Source organism: Macaca thibetana, chromosome 4, assembly GCF_024542745.1.
Source record: "Macaca thibetana thibetana isolate TM-01 chromosome 4, ASM2454274v1, whole genome shotgun sequence".
NCBI classification, from domain to species: Eukaryota; Metazoa; Chordata; class Mammalia; order Primates; family Cercopithecidae; genus Macaca; species Macaca thibetana.
Genome location: NC_065581.1, coordinates 32,204,419 through 32,226,081, shown reverse-complemented (window position 1 = coordinate 32,226,081; position 21,663 = coordinate 32,204,419). Strand labels below are relative to the sequence as shown.

The following is a 21,663-nucleotide window of genomic DNA, read 5'->3' as shown; positions in this document are numbered from 1 at the left end:
TAGCCGCTATTGATTGGAGAGGCCCGGATCCAGCCTAGAGATCCGACAGGGCGAGGAGGAGAAGCAGACTGCCGTGGCTGAAGAATCTGGACGCTGATTGGCCTATTCGCCTTCGGGGCGGGTCCAGAACGTTCAAACTTCCCGCCCTCTGCCGTTGCTTAGCAGCCGGGCCTCTAGCCCTCACTGTTTCTGGGCTTTGATTGACGCAGTGGAAAGCCCGCGAGAAGGTCGAACGAGGGGCCGTAGTCTCAGTCCCTGGAAGGGGTTTGGGAGCGTTGCGGGAGTTTGAGGAGGAGGCCAACCTTAAAGAGCCAGAGGCGCTTTTTTTTCCCCCCCTGCAACAACTCTAAGTTAATATTTGTACCCTCTGAGTTAATATTTATACAGAGCTTAGAACAGTGCCTGGCAAACAAAGTAAGACCTAAATGAGCGATGTTTCAAATAAGCGGAAACAAGCAGGACTCCTGCCTCAGCCCTCCTACCGTGCCTGTTTCTGGGTGCAGGGTATGACCACCCCCATAATGGCACGACGGGGCCTAGTTTATTATTTAAACCCCTCAAGTGGAGGTGGAAGCATTCGAATTACATCAAATTCTGGCAGAGAGAAGTAGATCTGATCAGAAGAACACCTACACCCCTATTGGGACATGCCCATACCTCTTCGCACATCTACACACCCCTGAAGACAGAGGTATCATTCATGCATTCGGCAACTATTTATTTAGTGCCTATTCTGGGCCAGGGGATAGACTCAAAGCGGTGAACATAACGAAGTCCCTGCTCCATAAAGCTTATTTGTGCGTGTGTGTGTGTTGCTGGGGAGGTTAGGAGGGAGAAAGAAGGAAAGGAAGGGAGGGAGGGAGGGAAGGAGGGAGGGAGGGAGGGAGGGAGGGGGAGGGAGGGAGGGAAGGAAGGAAGGAAGGAAGGAAGGAAGGAAGGAAGGAAGGAAGGAAGGAAGGAAGGATATTCCCTTTAAATGCACCATCCTCCCCAGCTTTGTTCCTAATACCCTGAGATGGGGAGATTCCTCCCCAGCCCCCCAACCCAATAAGTTAGGAAAGATGGTGGGGGTGAGATGACCTAGCTGTGCTAACCAGTAATTGGAAAATCTCCTCTAGCAAGAAAAGTGGGGGAACAGAGTTAAGGGCTGGGTTAATGGTTACCCCTGGCAAATTTGTTGAGCAATGGAGCCATAGAAACTTGGAGGAGGTTGGTGACAGCTCTGGGGAGTGTCAGGGAGGGACCCACCTTCCAATCAGGGGTGTGAAGAGATTAGGAACTGGTTTACCAAGCCCAGGAAGGGGAGGGAGTGGAAAGAGAAGCCCGGAGAGGGAAAGAGGAGCTACTGAGATAGGAGAAATGCAGGGGCAAGGAGGTGAGATGGAGGGAAACCTCTGATGCAGGATTTGGGGGTACAGCCCTGGCTCTGCTGAATGGTTTCAGGAGAGGGCAGTGTTGCCTGTCACCTGGTAAATTAAGGCACGATACCCGGTGGGTAGTCATGCCAGCCAGCCAAAGTCATTATTGATATCAAGGCAGCTGTAGCTATAAAGCTGTAGGAGAGAAAAGAGAGGCAGGGGAGAGGCTGCCAAACCTGTCTGATCTTCAAGCTGGCCCCATTTACTTAAGGCTTCTCTTGGACACAGACCAGTTGGAACAGGAGAGGACCCTGAGAAGTAGAGTTGCTTTGATCCCCTCCCCTCAGTGGGAAGGGGTCCTGTGTGCAGATTTTGAGGGTCACCATAGAGGGAATTCACACACATATAGTCATGGAATCATATCCTTATAGAATGTTACAGTTCAAGGGAACAAACACCAAAGATAGCCTTTCTGTCGGAAGGAGAGAAAAAGGCCCTCCCACAGGCAAGATAAAACCCACAGAAGAGGAAGCACAAGAGGAAACCACCAACTGCTGGTTTCCAGCAGCACATCACGTCATTCCACCCCACTCCTCCCCCAAGTCTCTCCCTTTCTTTAAGTTTCAAGCCCTGTTTTGCTTCTGTGTTCTTGCACTCCACCATGGTTTTCTGGAACTGAAAACCAGGTCTTTTGTTGGACAGAGGGTGAAGAGCAGGAGAAAAAAGGGATGGTTGGACAGGAGAGAAATTCAGGATATGGCGGCTGGAATTCCGGGTTTATTTTTTCAGCAGGTCATAAAAGGTTTAATAGAAATCAAGGTTACTGGGTAGAGAGCTGCTCCTCCTGTGTCCTCCCCACTTATTTATTTAGGTGTCCCCAAGGACTCCACTCCCACTATTCTGTCTGATCTTTCTTTATGCCCATGACAGGACCAGCTAACAACACCCCTGCCCCACCCCCTATACACATACTTCAGGATTGGGGCAGCTCTGTCTCAGGGCCATGATAATCCCACCCCTCTGCCCCATCTCCAAGGCAACCTGTCAGTGAGAAGAGGACAAAGGGCACAGGAAGGGGCCCCAATAGGAAGCATAAGTGGAAGCACAAAGCTGACCAAGCTACAGGAACAGACCTCTCCCTGCGACAAAGCCCCTTGCCTCAGCTTTTTGTTTCCTTTGCAAAAGACTTGGTCATCTCCCTTCCTATCCCTAACTCTATTTTCTTTTTATTTTATTTTATTTTTTTTTTTTTTAGACAGTTTCGCTCTTATTGCCCAGGCTGGAGTGCAATGGCACCACCTCGGCTCACTGCAACCTTCACCTCCTGGGTTCAAGTGATTCTCCCGCCTCCGCCTTCTCGAGTAGCTGGGATTACAGGCATTCACCACCACGCCTGACAAGTTTTTGTATTTTTAGTAGAGATGGGGTTTCACCATGTTGGCCAGGCTGGTCTCGAACTCCCTGACATTAGGTGATCCACCCCCTTCGGCCTCCTAAAGTGCTGGGATTACAGGTGTGAGCCACCTCGCCCGGCCGCTAACTCTACTTTCTATACCCAATCCCAAGTCTAGGCCACAAGGACTGCAAATCTTAGTGCTGAGCTGGGCCTGCAGACAGTAGACTGTGGGGGGCACAGGACCTACTGAGACACCAGTCTGGGCAGCTCAGGAAGTGCTGGCGTCACCCCTTCCCTAATCCCAGGCTGCATGGCTAACGGTTCCTATCTGCAGTCCCAGCCTTCCACTTCCGAGTTCTCTCAGACCACAGTCCCAGCAACCCAGAATTTGGATTGGAGTCTGGAAGAAATGCAGAAGGATTAAACGACCACCTTTCCATTCAAAGGCCGCATCCCTGGATCTTCACGGGTGTGCCTAAGCTGCTAGTGTCAAGTTTTTTATATGAGGGTCAGTTGGGTTGTACTCAGGTTAATGAAGCAGGGAAACTGAGGCAGAAAAGAGTCTTGTGTTCAGGAGAAGTCGGACAAACAAGGAGGTTTTCAGGACTCCTCCTTAACACCCCCATCCCCATCCTGTGGGAGATCCGAGGATTCCCCTTCCGGACCCACTCCCTACATCGTCGAGTCCCGCCCCCCTCCAATCCCCTCCCCAGGTTCAGGGCGGGGCCGGTCGGTGAGTCAGCGGCTCTCTGATCCAGCCCGGGAGGGGACCGAGCTGGAGGAGCTGGGTGTGGGGTGCGTTGGGCTGGTGGGGAGGCCGAGTTTGGGAGCAAATAGGGTCTGATTGAGCTTGTGTTGCACTGGAGGGACAGCCCTGGGTCTAGGGGAGAGAATCCCTGAGTGTGAGACCCGCCTTCCCTGGCCCCAGCCCCTCCCAGTTCCCCCAGCGACGGCCACTTCCTGGTCCCCGACGCAACCATGGCTGAAGAACAACCGCAGGTCGAATTGTTCGTGAAGGTAAGAACGCTTCTCTCCTCAGCCACCCAAAATTCCTGGAAGCCAACTCCCACGTTTCCCTCGGTCCAGCCTTAACTCCCTAATCCCTTCCCTCCTTGGCTCCCACCCCCAATCCCACATGCCCTCTTTGGTTGAGGGGTGGTTTTGAGAGGGGAAGACATTAACTTGTTAGCAAGTAATGAGAGTTCTAGGATCAACCGTGAAAAGTTTGTAAAAGTGCAAGTTTCTAGCAGCCTAAAAGAAGGGAAGTAGAGAAAAAGGAGAATTCCCAAAAGTGAGAGTGGGGTGGGGTAGGGAGCGAGCTGGTGAAGGGACAGTGGGGGCCCAGCAGGGTTTAGAAGGGACAGAGGGGAACCTCAGTTAGGACATGTGTCCCTACAAGATCTGAGGGTGAGTAGTGTAGCAGGGGAGGGGGGTGTGTGTGTGTGTGGCTGGAGACATTTCAGGGAAGAGTGTGTGTTGAGAGAGGCCTGAGAGTGAGAGCAAGTAAATTGGGAAGCTTTGAGGGGGTGGAACAAAACAGGAGACTGGGATCAGAGTTCGAAAAGCAGAGCTGGAGAGGTGATGGGGTGGCATCGAATATCCGCAGGACTGGGGAAAGGGAGAGAAGGGGAGGTGGCAAGAAGACGTGAGTAGCTACCACAAGGATGGGTGGGAGAGAGATCACATAGAGGAAGAGAGCTCAGTTAGGGCATTTTGGGATTTGGGGGTTGGAGAAGTAGAAGACTTGCCCCAACTCTCTCCTCTCTCTGCGGGTGTGGGTGAGGAGAGATGGTCCTATGGCATTTGGGTAGCAAAACTGCAGGCAGCAGGCTTCTCGGTGTTGCCCAGCTCCCCTCTGATTCCAGCGGCCGGTCCCCTCCCTACCGCTGCTGCATTCTTTCCCCAGTCTGGGGACCTCCTGTCTATGCCCCTCTCTCCCTTCTGTAACAGCGTCCTCCTCTCTGCTCTGTTTGTGTCTCTCTGTTGGCATGCATGTCTCCCCACCCTCCACTTTCCTGCCGCCTTTCTTTCCCCTTCCCCGCTTTTGTTTCTCTCATCTTTGTGTGTCTCTGCCTGTGTCTCCCTCTCCCTTGTGCTTGGGTTTCTCGGGCAGCCATTCCCTCTCCCTGGGCCGGGGGAAGTCAGAGTGTGCTTGGGTCCACCCCCTTAGGTGTGGTCCCCACCTCACACTCACATTCGCCTCTGGGGCTATTTTTACTCCTGGGTGAGGCTGTGCCGCAGAGATTCCGGCCCTGTGTCCTGTGAGAGGATAGTTATTGCAGTCAGAGGACTTGTGCGGGGAGACCCTGGCAGCGGGTTAGGGGGTAGCCTTAGCTGCCCAGGCCTCATCCTCATGGTCCCTTCCCCCACATCCTTGACAGGAAGGAAGCTGGAGACAGAGAGATGAATCACCCTCAGCTTAGGGGGAGGTGTCCCTTGGGCCAATGAGGTCACTACTTGCTAATTAGAGGGCAGCCCCTCTCTGTGGGGCCCTCCATATCTCTAGGGCAAGGCCCAGGGCCCCTTGACTAGACTCCCTACCCAGCTGCCAAAGACAGCTTGGGTTGGAGGTTTAGAGAACCAAAGCTCTGGCTCCCAGACCCCACCCCACCTCTCCTGTCTTCAGACTCTACTGCCTTCAGGAACCCAGAAATCCAGGCTTCTAGCCTACAACTCTGGCCTCACTGAAGTTCCACACCCTTACCTCTCTAGGATTCAGATCCTCCCAAGTTCTCCAGGACCTCCTCCCTTTACTTACCTCCCACCTGTCCTCAGTCTCTGGGGAACCAGAAGCCTGCCTTTGCAAAAAAAATTTCCTATTGATCTGCCTTAGGTTTGACCCAGGCCCAAGGGCGAAGAGCCCATAGTGAGGGGACAGTGTATGTGTCATGACTAGGCAGAAAACAGCTGGTCTGGGAGTGGGAATGCAGAGACTGGCCTAGGGATTGGTGGGGTGCACCAGGCATAACCTTGGGTTGGGGTTGCTTTTCAGGCTGGTAGTGATGGGGCCAAGATTGGGAACTGCCCGTTCTCCCAGAGACTGTTCATGGTACTGTGGCTCAAGGGAGTCACCTTCAATGTTACCACCGTTGACACCAAAAGGTAGGCCTGCTTCTGTTCCTTGAAACACCCCTTGTGTACACATGTGTGCAAACACACACTCACGCACCCGAGTCCTTCTGTCGTGAACATTTTTGCCCTCCTCCTGGAGTCCCTTTCTTATCCCACGTCCTCCATTCCCCCTTTCTGGTTCTCCCTGACCCTCATTTCCAGTCCTGATGCCTAATCCTTTCTCCAGGCGGACCGAGACAGTGCAGAAGCTGTGCCCAGGAGGGCAGCTCCCATTCCTGCTGTATGGCACTGAAGTGCACACAGACACCAACAAGATTGAGGAATTTCTGGAGGCAGTGCTGTGCCCTCCCAGGTATAGTGGCACTCAGAAAGTGGAGAGGTGGAGCAGGGAGATTCTGGGAAACAGACAGGTAGCAGAATGGAAAACAGAGATGGTGGTGGGGCTGGGGCAGGGGAGCTAGCTGAGGTTCCTCCCAGGAAGACATCTTACCTCATTTTTCCCATTGGCTTTCAGGTACCCCAAGCTGGCAGCTCTGAACCCTGAGTCCAACACTGCTGGGCTGGACATATTTGCCAAATTTTCTGCCTACATCAAGAATTCAAACCCAGCACTCAATGATAGTGAGTCCTGTGGGTCAGAGGCCTGGGTCCTGGGAGGAATAGAGAGGACCCAGCAGGTAGGAGACATTAGGGGCACCTGGAAGTTCCGATATCAGGGAGATGAAGCAGATGTTGGTAAATTTCCCCCAGCTTCCCATTTTTGCTTTACCTCTGTATTTCCCTGCATTTTTATTGGCCAGGACTTTTAAGCCTTTCTCATTTGTTCCCTAGCCTCTTTTGCTCCACTGGGGACATTAGTTGTCTGCTGGCCTGTTTTCTGGCAGAATAGGATTATGCTTAAGAACAATCATCACTTTAGATCCAGATTGCCTGAGTACAAATCCAACTAGCTGTATAATTTTGAGCAATCATTTCACCTCTAAGTCCATTTCCAGATCCACAAAATTAGGATAACAATTTCATATAAATAAGTTTTTTGTTTTGTTATTTTTTTGGAGACAGAGTCTCACTCTGTCGTCCAGGCTGGAGTGCAGTGTCTCAGTCACCTCACTGCAACCTACACCTGCCGGGTTCAAGCTATTCTCCTACCTCAGCCTCCTGAGTAGCTGGGATTACGGACGTGCGTCACCATGCCCAGTTAATTTTTGTACTTTTAGTAAAGACAGGGTTTCACCATGTTGGCCAGGCTGGTCTTGAACTCCTGACCTCAGGTGATCCATCTGCCTCGGCCTCCCAAAGTTCTGGGATTACAGGCGTGAGCAACTGCACCTGGCGATATAAATCAGTTTTTAAAATGTAAAGTGCTCAGTTTGGGATGCCGAGGTGAGCGGATCACCTGAGGTTAGGAATTGGAGACCAGCCTGGCCAACATGACTGGGCTCTACTAAAAAAAAATACAAAAATTAGCCAGGTGTGGTGGCAGGCACCTGTAATCCCAGCTACTCAGGAGGCTGAGGCAGGAGAATCATTTGAATATCGGAGGCAGAGGCTGCAGTGAGCTGGGATCATGCCACTGCACTCCAGCCTGGGCAACGGACCAAGACTCCATCTAAAATAAAATAATATAAAGTAAAATAAAATAAAATGTAAAGTGCTTAGAATAACACATAGAAAAGTAAATGAGTGTTAGCTATTATTATTTTGGACTCACCATTAGTATCTACCCCCAACGGGCCTTTTCAGACTATGTCAATCTTTTCCTGAAGTTCTAATCAATTCCCTCTCTTGCACAGATCTGGAGAAGGGACTCCTGAAAGCCCTGAAGGTTTTAGACAATTACTTAACATCGCCCCTCCCAGAAGAAGTGGATGAAACCAGTGCTGAAGATGAAGGTGTCTCTCAGAGGAAGTTTCTGGATGGCAACGAGCTCACCCTGGCTGACTGCAACCTGTTGCCAAAGTTACACATAGTACAGGTGTGTGGTTATTGCGGGAGGAGAGGATGACCACTGGGATGGCCCTTTAAGGAGCTCCCACATGGGCTTCCCCTGACAACCACTCTGAAGATGGCTTCTTTCTTATTGTGGTTTTTATAAATTGCTACCAATGGCAGACCCCACCCCAGTCCTTTGCAGCAGTCATTGCTGGCAAGACCACTGCTTGAGATAATTATATTCCATGATATAAGTCGTGGGTGCAAACAGACTACCAAAGAGGAATACATCCCAGTATTACTTTTGAAGAATGCTCTTCCTGTCTCGGTATCACTGCCAAATTCCCAGATTAGATAGAGCAGGCTTTTCCTAAAGTCAAAGCTTTAACTTTCTTTATAGCTTCAATCTTCACTTCCTCTTGTGGAAGATCAAAACTGCTTGTTCCCATGTTTTTGTCATAGCCTCAAAGCTATGGTTTAGTTTGTGCAACATGGGCCTGACGTCAGTCTGCCACACAACTATGTAGTGAACATCCATGTACTAAGCATTGAAATATACACAAGTGTATGGTGACTGGGCCTTGCTCTCAAAGGGTTGAAATCTGAGACAATAAAATATTCACATGAAAGTTAAGAATATATGATGAAGTCAGATGGGCTGGGCACAGTGGCTCACACCTATAATCCCAACACTTTGGGAGGCCAAGGCTGGTGGATCACCTGAGGTTAGGAGTTTGAGACCGGCCTGGCCAACATGGTGAAACCCCATCTCTACTAAAATTACAAAAATTATCCGCAGTGGGCACCTGTAATCACAGCTATTCGGGAGGCTGAGGCAGGAGAATCACTTGAACCTGAGAGGCGGAGGTTGCAGTGAGCCCGGATCATGCCATTGCACTCCAGCCTGGGTGACAGAGCAAGACTCCCTCGTCTCAAAAAAAAAAGTCTGATGAAAAATAAGGACAAAAGTCACTGTGTCAGTGCCTGAAGTGGTATGGGGGAAAAAAGTCACTGTGGAAATTCAAGAGGAGAATTTTATGATATGTAAATTATATCTCAGGTTTTAAAAACTCAGGAAAAATGGCTGGTTATTAAAAGCCAGGATTTCAGTAAGTGAAAAGGAGGGCTAACGATGGTACAAGACAGTAAGGAGTTGAGCTGGTTTTATCATGTCAGCCTGGGGAGAAGGGAAAGGCCAGCGTAGCAGCCAAGGTGGCTTCCCTGGGGCTAACATGTTGGTCCCTCTCCTCTCCCCATCCTCAGGTGGTGTGTAAGAAGTACCGGGGATTCACCATCCCCGAGGTCTTCCGGGGAGTGCATCGGTACTTGAGCAATGCCTACGCGCGAGAAGAATTCGCTTCCACCTGTCCAGATGATGAGGAGATCGAGCTCGCCTATGAGCAAGTGGCCAAGGCCCTCAAATAAGCCCCTCCTGGGACTCCCTCAACCCCCTCCATTTTCTTCACAAAGGCCCTGGTGGTTTCCACATTGCTACCCAATGGACACACTCCAAAATGGCCAGTGGTCAGGGAATCCTGGATCACTTATTCCGGGATGGTGTGATGGAAGAGGGGATGAGGGAAAGAAATGGGGGGCCTGAGTGAGATTTTTATTGTGGGGTGGGATGGGTAGAACAACATATTTCAGTAATAAAATACAGAATAAAAATCAAGTGTTTTTACGCAATGGGGGTTTGAAGTGTGGGTGATATGGAATGAGGGGTGGGTCAGTGATCTTGAGCTCAGGGCAGAAGCCAGGAATTAAGAAGGGAAATGTTTGTGGTGGGGGCTATTTTTCGTGCCGGTCCGCCGTTGCGCTGTTGTGAGGTCTACGAAGCATTTGCAGCCCCGACACTAGGGCCGGCCAGATCTGGGTGGGCCTGGGCAGCGCTCGCTGGGCGGCGCCGATTTCTGGCAAGGGGGACGCAGTCTGGATGTAGTGGGCGCGGCTTAGCAGGGCGGAATGGGCGTGGCCCAAAGAAGCCCCGCCCCGTCCCGCTTAGACAATGCCCCGGAGCCGCCAGACCGTCGCGCCCCCGCCCCATCGTAGTATATGAGCTCGCCTACCCAAGGACCCCCTAAAAGCCAGAGCTCCTAGTCCCTGAGGCTTGAAGACGGGGACTCCCTTCTCCACCAACTCTGTCCTCGGGGGGTGGGGCCCCAGCCGAGATCACAGCGCGACAGGAGTGGGGGTGGCCGCTGGAGGTGAGTCTTGGGTGGGAGGCCCTGAACCGTATGGGGGCCGGAGTTTGGGGGTGCCGGGCCCATGCCTGCACCGGACAAAGTATGGGGAGCCGGCATTTGGGCGCGGAGCTAGGCGGGGTGGACTTTGGGACACAGACGGGGAACCCGGCCCTGGAGCCAGGAGTAGCGCCAGCGCCCCGGAACCACGCCCCCTGTTTCCCCGCCCCTCGCATTTCGTTTTAGACCTCTCCCAGTCCTTTGGGACTCAGTCCGGTTTATACTAGGTCTTGCTAGGGGCAGCGTGACCGGCCAGGGCGGAGAGAGGATGCTTAACTCCTTAGGCTGGAACTCCTCCCTTCCTACCCACCTTTTTTCCCTTCTCTTTCGGGTATTCAAGACTTCCATCCCCCAGCCCTTGACTCTCCAGCTTTCTCCTTCTGTCCCATAACCCCTGCGGGTCCCGGGCCGGACTTCAAGTCCCTACCGTAGCGAGCAGCTGAGGGTTAAGGGGGCGGGGCTGCTGCATTTTTGGGGAGTGAGCGCATCCTAGTGGCTGCCAAGAGGGGCGCCCGACAGGGACCTCACGAAGCCCCCGAGCAGGGGCAACAGGTGTTTTGGAGATTAGACACCCTAGCCTTGTTCCTCAGGCTCCTCTTAAAGAATCTGACCTCTGAGGGTGCTGGGTAGAGTGGGGTCGACAGGAGCAGAAGGTCTGGAGGGGGTGGGGCGGAGTGGGAGGGACGCCCAGAGATGGCAGGAGGAAGACCTGGGCGCTCTTAACCACCCCCAACGCCCTTGTCTGCATGTGTCTTTCTCTGTCTCCTCCTTTTCTGTTTCTTCTCCCAGACAGGTGAAGAAACAAGAAAACTAAGAAATTCGAGCGGTTGGAGGGGGCTTCTGTGTGGATGGGATGGGGACGCCGGGGGAGGGGCTGGGCCGCTGCTCCCATGCCCTGATCCGGGGAGTCCCAGAGAGCCTGGCGTCGGGGGAAGATGCGGGGGCTGGCCTTCCGGCTCTGGATCTGGCCAAAGCCCAAAGGGAGCACGGGGTGCTGGGAGGTAAACTGAGGCAGCGACTGGGGCTACAGCTGCTAGAACTGCCACCTGAGGAGTCGTTGCCGCTGGGACCGCTGCTTGGCGACACGGCCGTGATCCAAGGGGACACGGCCCTAATCACGCGACCCTGGAGCCCCGCTCGTAGGCCAGAGGTGAGCGCCACGGCGAGTGTGTGGTATAGGGAAGGGCAGGAGGAGCTGGATGTCGGGGCTTTGGGGAAGAATTGGGGACGGGGGTGTCACAGCTCCGTGCCCTCTTCTCCTATCCTAAGGTCGATGGAGTCCGCAAAGCCCTGCAAGACCTGGGGCTCCGAATTGTGGAAATAGGAGACGAGAACGCGACGCTGGATGGCACTGATGTTCTCTTCACCGGTGAGTCTGGTGGGCGGCACCAGCTGGGTCTTGGCACAGGGAAGTAGAGTTTGGGAGACTCGGCCGTCTCGAGCCTTGTTTCCAACTCATTCCCGCCCTCAAACCTCCGCGGCCTCCCGGACTCAGGCCGGGAGTTTTTCGTAGGCCTCTCCAAATGGACCAATCACCGAGGAGCTGAGATCGTGGCGGATACGTTCCGGGTGCGGAGCGGGACCCGCCTAGGGAGGGAGCGGGGTGCAGGTGGGGGGTCGGAAAGGCCTGGGAGCCCGCTGGGGAAAATGAGAGGCACAGAGCAGCCTATGTTTGAGGATATCCCATCACCCCTCCCGCGCCCCTGAAAACCTCCCCTCGCTCTCCCTAGGACTTCGCCGTCTCCACTGTGCCGGTCTCGGGTCCCTCACACCTGCGTGGTCTCTGCGGCATGGGGGGACCTCGCACTGTTGTGGCAGGCAGCAGCGAAGCTGCCCAAAAGGCTGTCCGGGTGAGGAGGGGGCGGGGCCAACGAAAGTGGGCGCGGTTCTGAGGCAGGGAGCTAGGAGGCTTAGGAAATTAGCCCCAACCCCTGCCCTCATTGGGCTGTCCATCTTATATGAAAGAACACACGAGTAAATAAGAAGTTACAACAGCGGGACTAGGAACAGGGGCGATTAATTTGCTATTCCGGAGTTTCAGGAAACCCCAAAGTTGGCACCTAAACTGTTACTCTAAGGATGGATAGGACAGATAAGGGGAGGGGCTGGGGAAGGTAGGGGGTTGAAAATAACTGCATGTGATTCCAAGGTGGAAATTAGCAAAGGTAACTAAAGTACTTAGTGTCTGACATACAATAAGCTCTATGTGCTTGCTGTCATTATTAGGCACAAATGTCAGTCTTTCCCTAGCCCTTAGTGGTGGTTGAGCAGGCGGACTCAGCTGTGGAGAGGTTCTGAGACTGCAACACTTCCTTTTTCCTCCAGGCAATGGCAGTACTGACTGATCACCCATATGCTTCCCTGACCCTCCCAGATGACGCAGCTGCTGACTGTCTCTTTCTTCGTCCTGGGTTGCCTGGTGTGCCCCCTTTCCTCCTGCACCGTGGAGGTGGGGATCTGCCCAACAGCCAGGAGGTGAGGGAGGGCAGGAACTCCAACACCAAGCACCATCAGAGAAAAGAGTTTCAGGCTTTCCTAGTGGGAGGAAGGGTACCTTCTCTAGAAGCCTGGGTGGGGCCACTCTGAGCTGGCTGGAAGAGTGGCCTGGCTCAGCCTGAGGTCTCACTACCCTCTCCCCACTCCATGTCCTCCCTGTGCAGGCACTGCAGAAGCTCTCTGATGTCACCCTGGTACCTGTGTCCTGCTCAGAACTGGAGAAGGCTGGCGCCGGGCTCAGCTCCCTCTGCTTGGTGCTCAGCACACGCCCCCACAGCTGAGGGCCTGGCCTTGGGGTACTGCTGGCCAGGGGTAGGATAGTATAGGGAGCAGAAGGGGAAGGAGGGTTAGATAGAGAATGCTGAGTAGGCAGTAGTTGGGAGAGAATCTCAATATGGGGGGAGGGCAGAGTGTAGGGAAAAGGATAGGGGCCACTGGGTGAGTCCTCCCTCTCAGAACCAATAAAATAGAATTGACCTTTTAGACTGGGCTGTGACTGGTGTCTTACTGGGTCAAAGGGATAAGGCAGGGCTGAAACCTGGGGTTGGGGTCAGTGCAGGGAAGAAGGCCTCTCATTCAAAAAACTTGTTAGATACTTACCAACTCATTGCCCAACCATGTCATAGGAACTTGCGCAAAAGATGGACAAGACAGAATTTCTATCGTGGGAAGTGTGTCCAGGGCAGAGAAAAGAGTGTACGGATGGATTGCTCACTGAATTTATCTAAAAGTCAGATGATTCAGAGACTGGTAGATTACCAGTCCACCCCTATTTGATAAAGAAAAAGAAATGACGCTTCCAGGGACATTCATTTTTCATTCATTCATTTACTGAGGCTTAGTAATGATATCAAAAGGGTTGGTCTCCTGATGGTGGGGAGCTCACAGTACATGCAAATTTCTTACAAATTGAAATATAGGTTGTGATGTGATGGAACAATTTACAGAAGGCTGTTTCTATGAGGGAAATAAAGGTGGTGTGCCCTAGGGCATCAAAGTATATACAAGGGGTGGGCCAGGAGGATCAGCTTCCCAGAGAAGGCCACACTTGAACTGAGGATAAATAAGAATTAGCCAGGCAGATAGTGTGGAGGAGGGAAAGCGGTACTACAGAAAGAAGGAATTGCACTGGGCAAAGACGTTTTGGGGCTAGGGAGAATTCTCTTAAGGCTGGCATTTTCTAAGATGTGCATGTGGAGTGACAGAGATAAGCCTGGAGAGTGGACAAAGTGCTGTAGTATGTTGTATCCAAAGCCAAGGCATGTGGGCACAGAGCTGAAGCTAAGGAGAGTACTTCAGTTCTGTAATAAGGGCTGTCAGAAGCAGTTATCTCTTGAGTAGCATCTCTCTGACTTCAGGGAGGAAAGCAAGGGTAGGAGGATGAGGTGGGGCTATGGGTAATCCAGGAAGGAAGTGAGGAGAGTACATTCACTTGGCAGCACTGGTCATGGAATAGAGTGTGGGTTTGACAGTGATGTTAAGATAGAAAGACTGGACTTTATGGCTCACTGTGTGGGAGTAAGAGAGGAAGGAGGTCTGCGTGACTCCCAGTTTCTGGGTTGGGCAACTGGGTTGTTAAAGAGAATGCAGAGGAGAATTAAGTGAGCAGCTTCAGAGATGACAATGAGTTGGGTTTGACATTCGGAGTGCAAAATGCCTGAGGTCAGTCAGGCAGAATGTTTAAGGGGAAGTTTGTTAATCCCAAATCTGAGATCTGAGCCAGACAGAGTTCTCGGTGTCATTTGCAGAGGTGGGGGCTGAGGACTGACTGTGGATGAGAGTGTCCCAGAAGAACAGAAAGGGACAAACCTAGAATGATGGGGAATACTGTAGGGATATGGAGCAAGGAAGAGGAGTCCAAAAAGAAAACACCAGCAACAAAGTAAAATAGAGTTTAAAGAATGGAGTAATCAGGCTGGGCGCTGTGGCTCACACCTATAATCCCAGCACTTTGGGAGGTCGAGGCGGGTGGATCACGAGATCAGGAGATCAAGACCATCCTGGCTAACACAGTGAAACCCCGTCTTTACCAAAAATACAAAAAATTAGCTGGGCGTCTTGGCAGCCGCCTGTAGTCCCAGCTACTCAGGAGGCAGAGGCAGGAGAATGGCGTGAACCCGGGAAGCGGAGCTTGCAGTGAGCCGAGATTATGCCTCTGCACTCCAGCCTGGGCGACAGAGCGAGACTCTATCTCAAAAAAAAAAAAAAAAAAAAAAAGGAATGGAGTAATCGGAGACCAAACCAGATGAATGCTAAAAATGTCTACTGGGTGTGGCTCTTAGGACGTTACTGGCAATCTTATGGAGAGCAGATAAGCAATTTCAACAGATGAGCAGTGGGGATAAAGTGAAGGAGAAGAAAATGGAAGAGGCAGGTGTATGCCCCTGGTTCCAAAGCTTGACTGTGAAGGGAAGGGAAGAGATAAGGCAACTGTCTGGGACTTTTGATGTCGTGAGATAGGAGCTAGGGCTTGATTGGATATGCAGACGACACCGGTGGTGAGGGAGACATGGAGGTTATAGGAGAGATGTGAGTAAGTTTAGGAGTAAGATCAGTGGCAGAGACAGCCTAGAGCCCAGGTCTCCCGACTCCCAGTCTAGCACTTATTTCTATACCATGGTGCCTTCCTCTTCCAGGTGAGGGATCAAGGAGGGGAGAGGGATTATGGGTAGCTGGGATCCCCTAGCTTGGGAGGTTTGGAGTAAGGGCTTCCCTTCAAACTACAACCGCATAGATGGTGGAGGCATCAGCAGGGTCCACTGTGGACAGCCGGCGGGGCCTGCTGAGGGCTAGATGGTCCAGATCCGCATAGAGCAGGCTCTGGAGGAGGAAGGGCAGGAAGACAAGATGGTCTCCACAGTCTCCCTTGGGGTTCAGGCCTTTTTTTTTTTTTTTGGTCCATATTCCTCAGAGATTCTGGCCATCCCCTTCCCATCCCCATGCCCTTACCGGTTCCTGGTCCAGGTCCCCTGGAATCTTGGGCTCTTCCTCCTTTACTGGCCTCTGGGGCTCGGTTTTCACAAGTGGAGCTATGTGGGGGGGACAGAGCTGAAGGATGGAGAGAAGGTGACCAACATGTCTGTTCCCAGCAAGGGCTCAGACTTAGGAATTGAGGGGTGGGGAGTGGGTGTGTAGGAGAAAGAAAACGGGGTGGAGTTAGTCTCACCAAATCTAGGGAGTGGTCGAATCGGTTGCGGGGGCAGGCGCCTGTAAGGGACATTTGAGTCTTTGAGAGCCACCAGTCTTGTCTCACTGGTTCTCCTGGGACTCAGGCCGCGCCAAGGACAGTCCAGCAACTTGAAGGCTCAGACCAGAAACAACTTAGACTCTACCCCCACTGACAGTCCAGCCCAGGCTCTGACTCTGCTGCACTTCCAGCTCATCTCCTCTGGCTGGGCTCTACTCACCAGCCAGCAGCCTCGCTCCCACCTTTGACCTCTCCCATTCTTCGCCAAGACAGGACCAGAGCTCTAGGTCTAGCTCTTTCTTTTGCGAAGGTTCTGGTCCTGCCCTTTCCACCTCTGGTCACTCCCATTTAACCAGGCCAGGTCCCTCCTGCTCACCTGTGCAGCCACCAGACCAGGCCCAAAGCTCCCAGTCCCAGCACCAGCCCAGCGCCCAGCAGCGGGATCAGGAGCTGGGGATACAGGGACCCTGGGGGAAAGGCATGGCAGGGAGGGATGCTGAGGTCAGGGGTTTGACGAGAGAGAGCCAGCTCTCCCGCTCAAGAACCCCCAGCCAAGGCCCTCTTCCATCCTCTTCCCTCCTCCGGGTATGTGTCGGAGTTAAGTTCCCTTGTGCGCACAGGCCTGGACCTACCATGTGTAGGCCCGGGAGTCTTGCAATAGGTCCTGTCCCCCAGCACGTGAAGCACTGTACGGCTCTCGTCCTCGTGGCGGCCCTTGCAGAAAAAGGTGCCCGAGTCCCCCGCGCTCAAGAGGAGCTCCAGCCGCCGGATACCAGAGTCCAGGGAGCGAAGGCGGCCTACAAAAGGCTGGAGGGGAGGCACGGTAGGGGTCCCGCTCGAAGAGGCCCACAGGATCGGTCGGCGTCCTTTGGAGAGGCCCTTGCAGGCCGGAAAGCTGGGCGCCCAGACCCAGCGGATGGGGTGAGAGACTCCTACGCAAGAGAGATTCACCCGGTCCCCAGGGCGGCCGTCCAGAGAAGCTAGGAGAGGCCGGAGGCTGTGGTTAGGGCCGGTCCATAGGGCAAGATGACCCCCCATCCCGTCTCCTCTTTCTCTTCTCTCTTCTGCACTCCAGCCATCCTGGATCTTCCCACACACAACCCACCCTACTAGGCGGCCCCTTTCTTGCTTTAGCCCCTCTGCATCTATCACAACTCTCCCAGGGATCGCTTACCCCCTTGGTTCCCTTGGGCCCTCAAGAGCAGCAGCGGTAGCAGCTGCAGAAACACAGCCATGGTTGGGATGTGGTGAGGAGAAGCTGCGAGCGAATCAGCGGCGTGGGGCGGGTTGGGGGGGGACCGGAGGGAAGTTGGGGGTGAGGAGAACGGAGGGGCTGGGGGGCTCCGATAAGAGAGGGGGCGGGGCCACCAACTACCCAGATCCCTTTGGGAATCCTCGCAGGCAAACTCAGAGTCTTCAGATGGTGCTCACTTAAAATGTGTGCTCGGGCCAATTTACACAAACACTTTTGCCTGCTTAACTTTTCAGGCGCGCCTGTAATCCAGGCTACTTACGAGGCTGAGGAGGGAGGATCGCTTGAGCTCAGGAGGTCCAGGTTGCAGTGAACTGTGATCAGGCCATTGCACTCCAGCCTGGGCGACAGAGCCAGCCAGACCCTGTCTCAAAAACAACAACAACAACAACAAAAATCCCTATTTTGTAGGGTATTGTGATAACGAAATAAAGTAATGCATGTAAACTGCTTAGAATACGTAGGATCACTATGTAAGTACTTGCCATTATTATTACTATTTCTATTATTTTTATTATTATTATTATTTTTTGAGACAGAGTCTTGCTCTGTTGCCAGGCTGGAGTGCAATCTCGACTCACTGCAACCTCTGCCTCCTGGATTCAAGTGATTCTCCTGCCTCAGCCTCCCGAGTAGCTGGGACTACAGGCACACACCACCACACCCAACTAATTTTTGTATTTTTAGTAGAGACGGGGTTTCACCATGTTGGCCAGGATGGTCTTGATCTCTTGACCTTGTGATCCACCCACCTCGGCCTCCCAAAGTGCTGAGACTGCTGGCATGAGCCACCACCCCCAGCCTACTATTTCTATTCTTATTTTAGCTTCTACCTCACCTCTCTGTGCCCATGCTGTTCCTCCTGCCTTGGTGCCCTGCCCAAGTTGGCAGGTTTTGATTGGGGAGGTGCTTTGGAGCAGGTGCACACAGCCACACCTAGGACAATTGCTGCTGCTGGACTGGAGCAACAAGGTCACACCAAGTGCAAGTGGAGCCGAGGTGACGTCCTGAGAACCTTCATGGGAGCCTGAGGCAGCCCCTACTTAGCAGACCTGTGGTGGCTCCCCTAGATGAGTAGCCCCAGCCCCTGCCTCTGCTGCTATGGCATCACAGAAGCCATCAGTGAGTCACTGATGGCTGAGCAGGCATTGGAAAGACCGAGTGGGGCCTGAATGGAGATTAATTTGACCCATTCCATCCCCAATTTCCACCAGCATGTCCCTATCAATGTCCAGCAGGGACCCAGGGACCCAAATTCAGCAATTAATTTGGGCCTCATCCTTTTGTCCATTTCCCAGGAACCAGCAGAAGCTACCACCATGGACACTGTAAATCACAGAGGCCTTTGATGATGCTCCTTCAGAGGACTCAGCAGCAGGACTGTTAGCAGGGGGCCAGGAAGGGCATCTTGGCCTGAAACCAAGAACCACAATGGCATTGGCCACTAGTGGCACCTGCCCTCCCCCATCCCTCTCTCCCATCCCTACTTCCCACTCTGTCCTGCTCAGTGCCTCCCCACCCCTTGTCTTTTCTCTGGTCAGCTGTGTAGTAAGTGGGAAGGGAGGGGCTATCAGAGGCAGTGAAGGGAGGAGCCTTTAGGTTTATAAGTTCCAAAAAGGCCACTCAACTCCCAGAGCTGGATTCTACTTTAGCAGCTGCTGTGGTTGCCACCATTCTCAGGACCCTCGCCATGAAAGCCCTTTTGCTGCTCACCCTGTCTGCTCTGCTCTGCTGGGTCTCAGGTGAGCACCTGGGGGCCCCAAGGACCTGGTTTGCCTGGTCAGGACCTTTACACCCTGCTTTACCCACTTCCCTGCCCTACCCACCACTCGGGATCCCAACACCCCCAGCCCCAACTGGCTCAGCTCTCCTATGCCACCAAGACCAGGCTTCCCTATGACAGCCTCCTTGCTCTGTTTCTCAAAATGCCAGGTCTCCATCCATCCTCCCCACCTCCAAGACAGACCCATTTCTCTCACCTGCCAGGGCTCTGGGTCCCCTGTTCCCCACTCCAAGGTGTCCCCTCTTTGGAAACTCTGGTATCCAGTTCCCCAACCAGCCCCACTTCAATATGCAGCTCTCCAGAATCTAGCTTACCTGCCTTCTTCTCTATCTGCTGTGCTCAGTAAGTTGTCCTCTCAAAGACCTAGGCATCCAGTCCCAGGCTCCTTTTGTAGCCCACCCTCCCCATCTACTCCATCAGGGACTCAGATGTTCAGTCCCTCAGCCATGGCCTTTCCTAGATACCCTCTACTCCCCTCCTGGGTTGCATACCCACTCCCCTACCAGGGATACAAGCTTTCTAGATGGTTGCAGTGACATCTAAGAGCCTCCATGGAGATAGAGCATTTTCGTGAACCTTCTGAAGAAGGGACAACTGGGCCACTCACCTCCAGGGTGAGGTGGATTTCACTGAGGTGCACTTACCAGGCTCCTCCACCCTTGGACCCTGCGTCACCAAACTTGCCTGCCTAAACCTTGAATTAACTGAAGCAGGAACTTTGGGGTACCGCCTTCTGTATCCACCCTCTCCATTTTGATAAGGTGCTAGGATGGAATCTGGTGATCTGTCTCTCAGGTATCATTCCTTTCTGCTGAAGAGCTACTGGGGTGAGAGGATTCTATTCAGGTCTGGTTCCTCTTCCCACACTCTTGCCAGCTCCAGGAGGTGAAGAGTAAATTGTAAATTGCTAAAGCTGGCCACAAATGGCTTTCTCGCCAACCTCAAGTTCCAAGACATTTCTGACAGTGTTGTAACAGTCATGATTTTCATTTTTATTATTTCTTCTTCTTTTAAGTTTCCATCTCCTCCTTCACCACCCACATTCTTTCCCCATGGTATCTTCCTCACATTCCATCTATCTCCAGCCCCATGTTTTTGTTCATAGCTCTGTCCCTCTTGACTCATCTCCAAACGGGGTGGAGTGAAGGAAGATATGTAGGGCGTGGGTCTTTCACAAAGCAACAACTCTACCCTTACCTGCCGCCTACTTTCCATTTTCCCTGCATCACTCACCTGCTCTGTGCTTACTAGACCAAACAGCCAAACAGGTTGGAGCACCTACGTGATGGGCTCTTCTCCACCCTCCACTCCCGCCCCCAGCTCAGCTTATCCCCAGGTAAGTCAGAGACCACCTCAGCCTGACTTGTGTCTTCCCAGCTGACATTCGCTGTCACTCCTGCTACAAGGTCCCTGTGCTGGGCTGTGTGGACCGGCAGTCCTGCCGCCTGGAGCCAGGACAGCAATGCCTGACAACACATGCATACCTTGGTAACATCCCCTTCCTTAGTGGGGAGAGCAGGGAGGTGGGAGACTCTATGGCCAGGATTGAGGCCCAAATGGGGCTAAGACTGAGACAGAGAAGCAGAGGATTATAGCAATGATATTATTTGGCCAAAGATGATTGTGTGCAACATTCTATGTCTTTGCATGTCTTTTTTTCAATTAGTGTTCATGACAACCCTGTGATGTGGTTGCTATTATTATATTGAGAAAACGGCCTCAAAAAGAGACAGTAACACAACCAGGCATGGTGGCTCATGCCTGTAATTCCAGCACTTTGGGAGGCCAAAGCAGGTGGATCACTTGAGGTCAGGAGTTCAAGACCAGCCTGGCCAACATGGTGAAACCCCATTTCTACTAAAAATACAAAAATTAGCCAGGCATGGTGGTGGGCGCCTGTAATCCCAGCTACTCGGGAGGCTGAGGCAGGAGAATTGGTTAAACCTGGGAGGCAGAGGTTGCAGTGAGCTGAGATGGCACCACTGCACTCCAGCCTGGGTGAGAATAAGACTCTGTCTTGAAAAAAAAAAAAAAAGAGAGAGAGAGTAACAGGTCCAAGGCCTTATGGCCAGCAAGTGATAGAACCGGGACTAGGGGAGTGGTGGGTAAGGACGTGCAGGAGGAAGATCAGACTGAGAAAAGAGAAGGGGAGGGCCAGGGACAGAGTTGGGAGGGAAGGAAGCCTAGGTGGGTGGATGGGGTGGGGAGGTGGACACAGGCATGCCAGGTGCCCATCCTAGCTGATTCCCTGCCCATTCCCACTCCTAGGTAAGATGTGGGTTTTCTCCAATCTGCGCTGTGGCACACCAGAAGAGCCCTGTCAGGAGGCCTTCAACCAAACCAACCGCAAGCTGGGCCTGACATATAACACCACCTGCTGCAACAAGGACAACTGCAACAGTGCAGGCCCCCGGCCCACTCCAGCCCTGGGCCTTGTCTTCCTTACCTCCTTGGCTGGCCTTGGCCTCTGGCTGCTGCAGTGAGACTCATTCCATTGGCTGCCCCTCCTCCCACCTGCCTTGGCCTGAGCCTCTCTCCCTGTGTCTCCATATCCCCTGGTTTTACAGAATAGTCTCTCCCTAGCTCCCATTTCTTTAATGGTCTCTCTCCAGCTCCCATTAAACACTGTTCTGAGAGGTCTCCTCATCCATCCTTCCCACCTCACACCCTTCACTGCTCTTTCCGGGTCCCTTCCCACTTCTTTCCAGGGCCTCCATTGGCTCCTAGAAGGGCTCCCCACTTTGCTTCCTACACTCTACTGTCCCCTTCTTGAGAAGGGATTGGGATCTGGGCCTGAAATGGGGCTTCTGTCTTGTCCCCAGTGAAGGCTCCCACAAGGACCTGATGACCTCACTGTATAGGCTCCCATACGTACCCCATCCCCCATACTGACCTCTTTCCGTTTTGAGTAATAAATGTCTGAGTCTGATAAAATGCACATTAATTA

At 52.9% G+C, this 21,663-nt stretch overlaps 4 protein-coding genes across 9 annotated transcripts; 3 read left to right on the top strand and 1 right to left on the bottom strand.

Moving 5' to 3' along the window:
* Nucleotides 1–3,471: 3,471 nt before the first annotated feature.
* On the top strand, nt 3,472–9,430 carry CLIC1 (chloride intracellular channel 1). The gene is made up of 7 exons (XM_050788518.1): nt 3,472–3,487; nt 3,683–3,771; nt 5,747–5,856; nt 6,053–6,178; nt 6,341–6,447; nt 7,620–7,801; nt 9,022–9,430. Exons 2-7 carry the CDS (start codon nt 3,733–3,735, stop codon nt 9,181–9,183), a joined length of 726 nt encoding a protein of 241 aa, XP_050644475.1. The 5' UTR covers nt 3,472–3,487; nt 3,683–3,732; the 3' UTR covers nt 9,184–9,430.
* A 705-nt stretch (nt 9,431–10,135) lies between these two features.
* DDAH2 (dimethylarginine dimethylaminohydrolase 2) lies at nt 10,136–12,977 on the top strand. Of its 4 annotated transcripts, none has more exons than XM_050788510.1 (7): nt 10,136–10,329; nt 10,788–11,148; nt 11,268–11,367; nt 11,494–11,567; nt 11,729–11,848; nt 12,324–12,473; nt 12,659–12,977. In XM_050788510.1, exons 2-7 carry the CDS (start codon nt 10,852–10,854, stop codon nt 12,773–12,775), a joined length of 858 nt encoding a protein of 285 aa, XP_050644467.1. In that variant the 5' UTR covers nt 10,136–10,329; nt 10,788–10,851; the 3' UTR covers nt 12,776–12,977. The 4 variants fall into 4 exon arrangements, with proteins under 4 accessions (XP_050644467.1, XP_050644465.1, XP_050644468.1 ...); XM_050788511.1 differs by lacking the exon at nt 10,136–10,329 and adding an exon at nt 10,336–10,550; XM_050788509.1 differs by lacking the exon at nt 10,136–10,329 and adding an exon at nt 10,336–10,651.
* Nucleotides 12,978–13,306: 329 nt separating this feature from the next.
* Nucleotides 13,307–16,950, bottom strand: MPIG6B (megakaryocyte and platelet inhibitory receptor G6b). Of its 3 annotated transcripts, none has more exons than XM_050788521.1 (6): nt 16,856–16,950; nt 16,314–16,661; nt 16,058–16,148; nt 15,661–15,701; nt 15,444–15,542; nt 13,307–15,314 (listed from the first exon to the last, which is right to left on the bottom strand). In XM_050788521.1, the coding sequence occupies exons 1-6, from the start codon at nt 16,914–16,916 to the stop codon at nt 15,241–15,243; spliced, it is 714 nt and encodes a 237-aa protein (XP_050644478.1). In that variant the 5' UTR covers nt 16,917–16,950; the 3' UTR covers nt 13,307–15,240. The 3 variants fall into 3 exon arrangements, with proteins under 3 accessions (XP_050644478.1, XP_050644477.1, XP_050644479.1); XM_050788520.1 differs by having other exon boundaries at nt 15,444–15,523; XM_050788522.1 differs by lacking the exon at nt 16,058–16,148 and having other exon boundaries at nt 16,856–16,916.
* Nucleotides 16,951–18,010: 1,060 nt separating this feature from the next.
* On the top strand, nt 18,011–21,645 carry LY6G6C (lymphocyte antigen 6 family member G6C). Its single transcript, XM_050788554.1, has 3 exons — nt 18,011–18,675; nt 20,094–20,204; nt 20,985–21,645. The coding sequence occupies exons 1-3, from the start codon at nt 18,624–18,626 to the stop codon at nt 21,197–21,199; spliced, it is 378 nt and encodes a 125-aa protein (XP_050644511.1). The 5' UTR covers nt 18,011–18,623; the 3' UTR covers nt 21,200–21,645.
* Nucleotides 21,646–21,663: the final 18 nt, after the last annotated feature.

Coding starts and splice junctions, on each gene's coding strand:
- CLIC1 (XM_050788518.1), top strand. CDS start 3,733: ATGGCTGAAGAACAACCGCAGGTCGAATTGTTCGTGAAG. Junction 5,857..6,052: donor ACCACCGTTGACACCAAAAG/GTAGGCCTGCTT, acceptor TCCTTTCTCCAG/GCGGACCGAGACAGTGCAGA. Junction 6,179..6,340: donor GCAGTGCTGTGCCCTCCCAG/GTATAGTGGCAC, acceptor ATTGGCTTTCAG/GTACCCCAAGCTGGCAGCTC.
- DDAH2 (XM_050788510.1), top strand. CDS start 10,852: ATGGGGACGCCGGGGGAGGGGCTGGGCCGCTGCTCCCATGCCCTGATC. Junction 11,568..11,728: donor TCGTGGCGGATACGTTCCGG/GTGCGGAGCGGG, acceptor CGCTCTCCCTAG/GACTTCGCCGTCTCCACTGT. Junction 11,849..12,323: donor CTGCCCAAAAGGCTGTCCGG/GTGAGGAGGGGG, acceptor TTTTTCCTCCAG/GCAATGGCAGTACTGACTGA.
- MPIG6B (XM_050788520.1), bottom strand. CDS start 16,916: ATGGCTGTGTTTCTGCAGCTGCTACCGCTGCTGCTCTTGAGGGCCCAA. Junction 16,662..16,855: donor GGCCCAAGGGAACCAAGGGG/GTAAGCGATCCC, acceptor GGCCTCTCCTAG/CTTCTCTGGACGGCCGCCCT. Junction 15,524..15,660: donor TCGACCACTCCCTAGATTTG/GTGAGACTAACT, acceptor CCCCCCACATAG/CTCCACTTGTGAAAACCGAG.
- LY6G6C (XM_050788554.1), top strand. CDS start 18,624: ATGAAAGCCCTTTTGCTGCTCACCCTGTCTGCTCTGCTCTGCTGGGTC. Junction 18,676..20,093: donor TCTGCTCTGCTGGGTCTCAG/GTGAGCACCTGG, acceptor GTGTCTTCCCAG/CTGACATTCGCTGTCACTCC. Junction 20,205..20,984: donor GACAACACATGCATACCTTG/GTAACATCCCCT, acceptor TCCCACTCCTAG/GTAAGATGTGGGTTTTCTCC.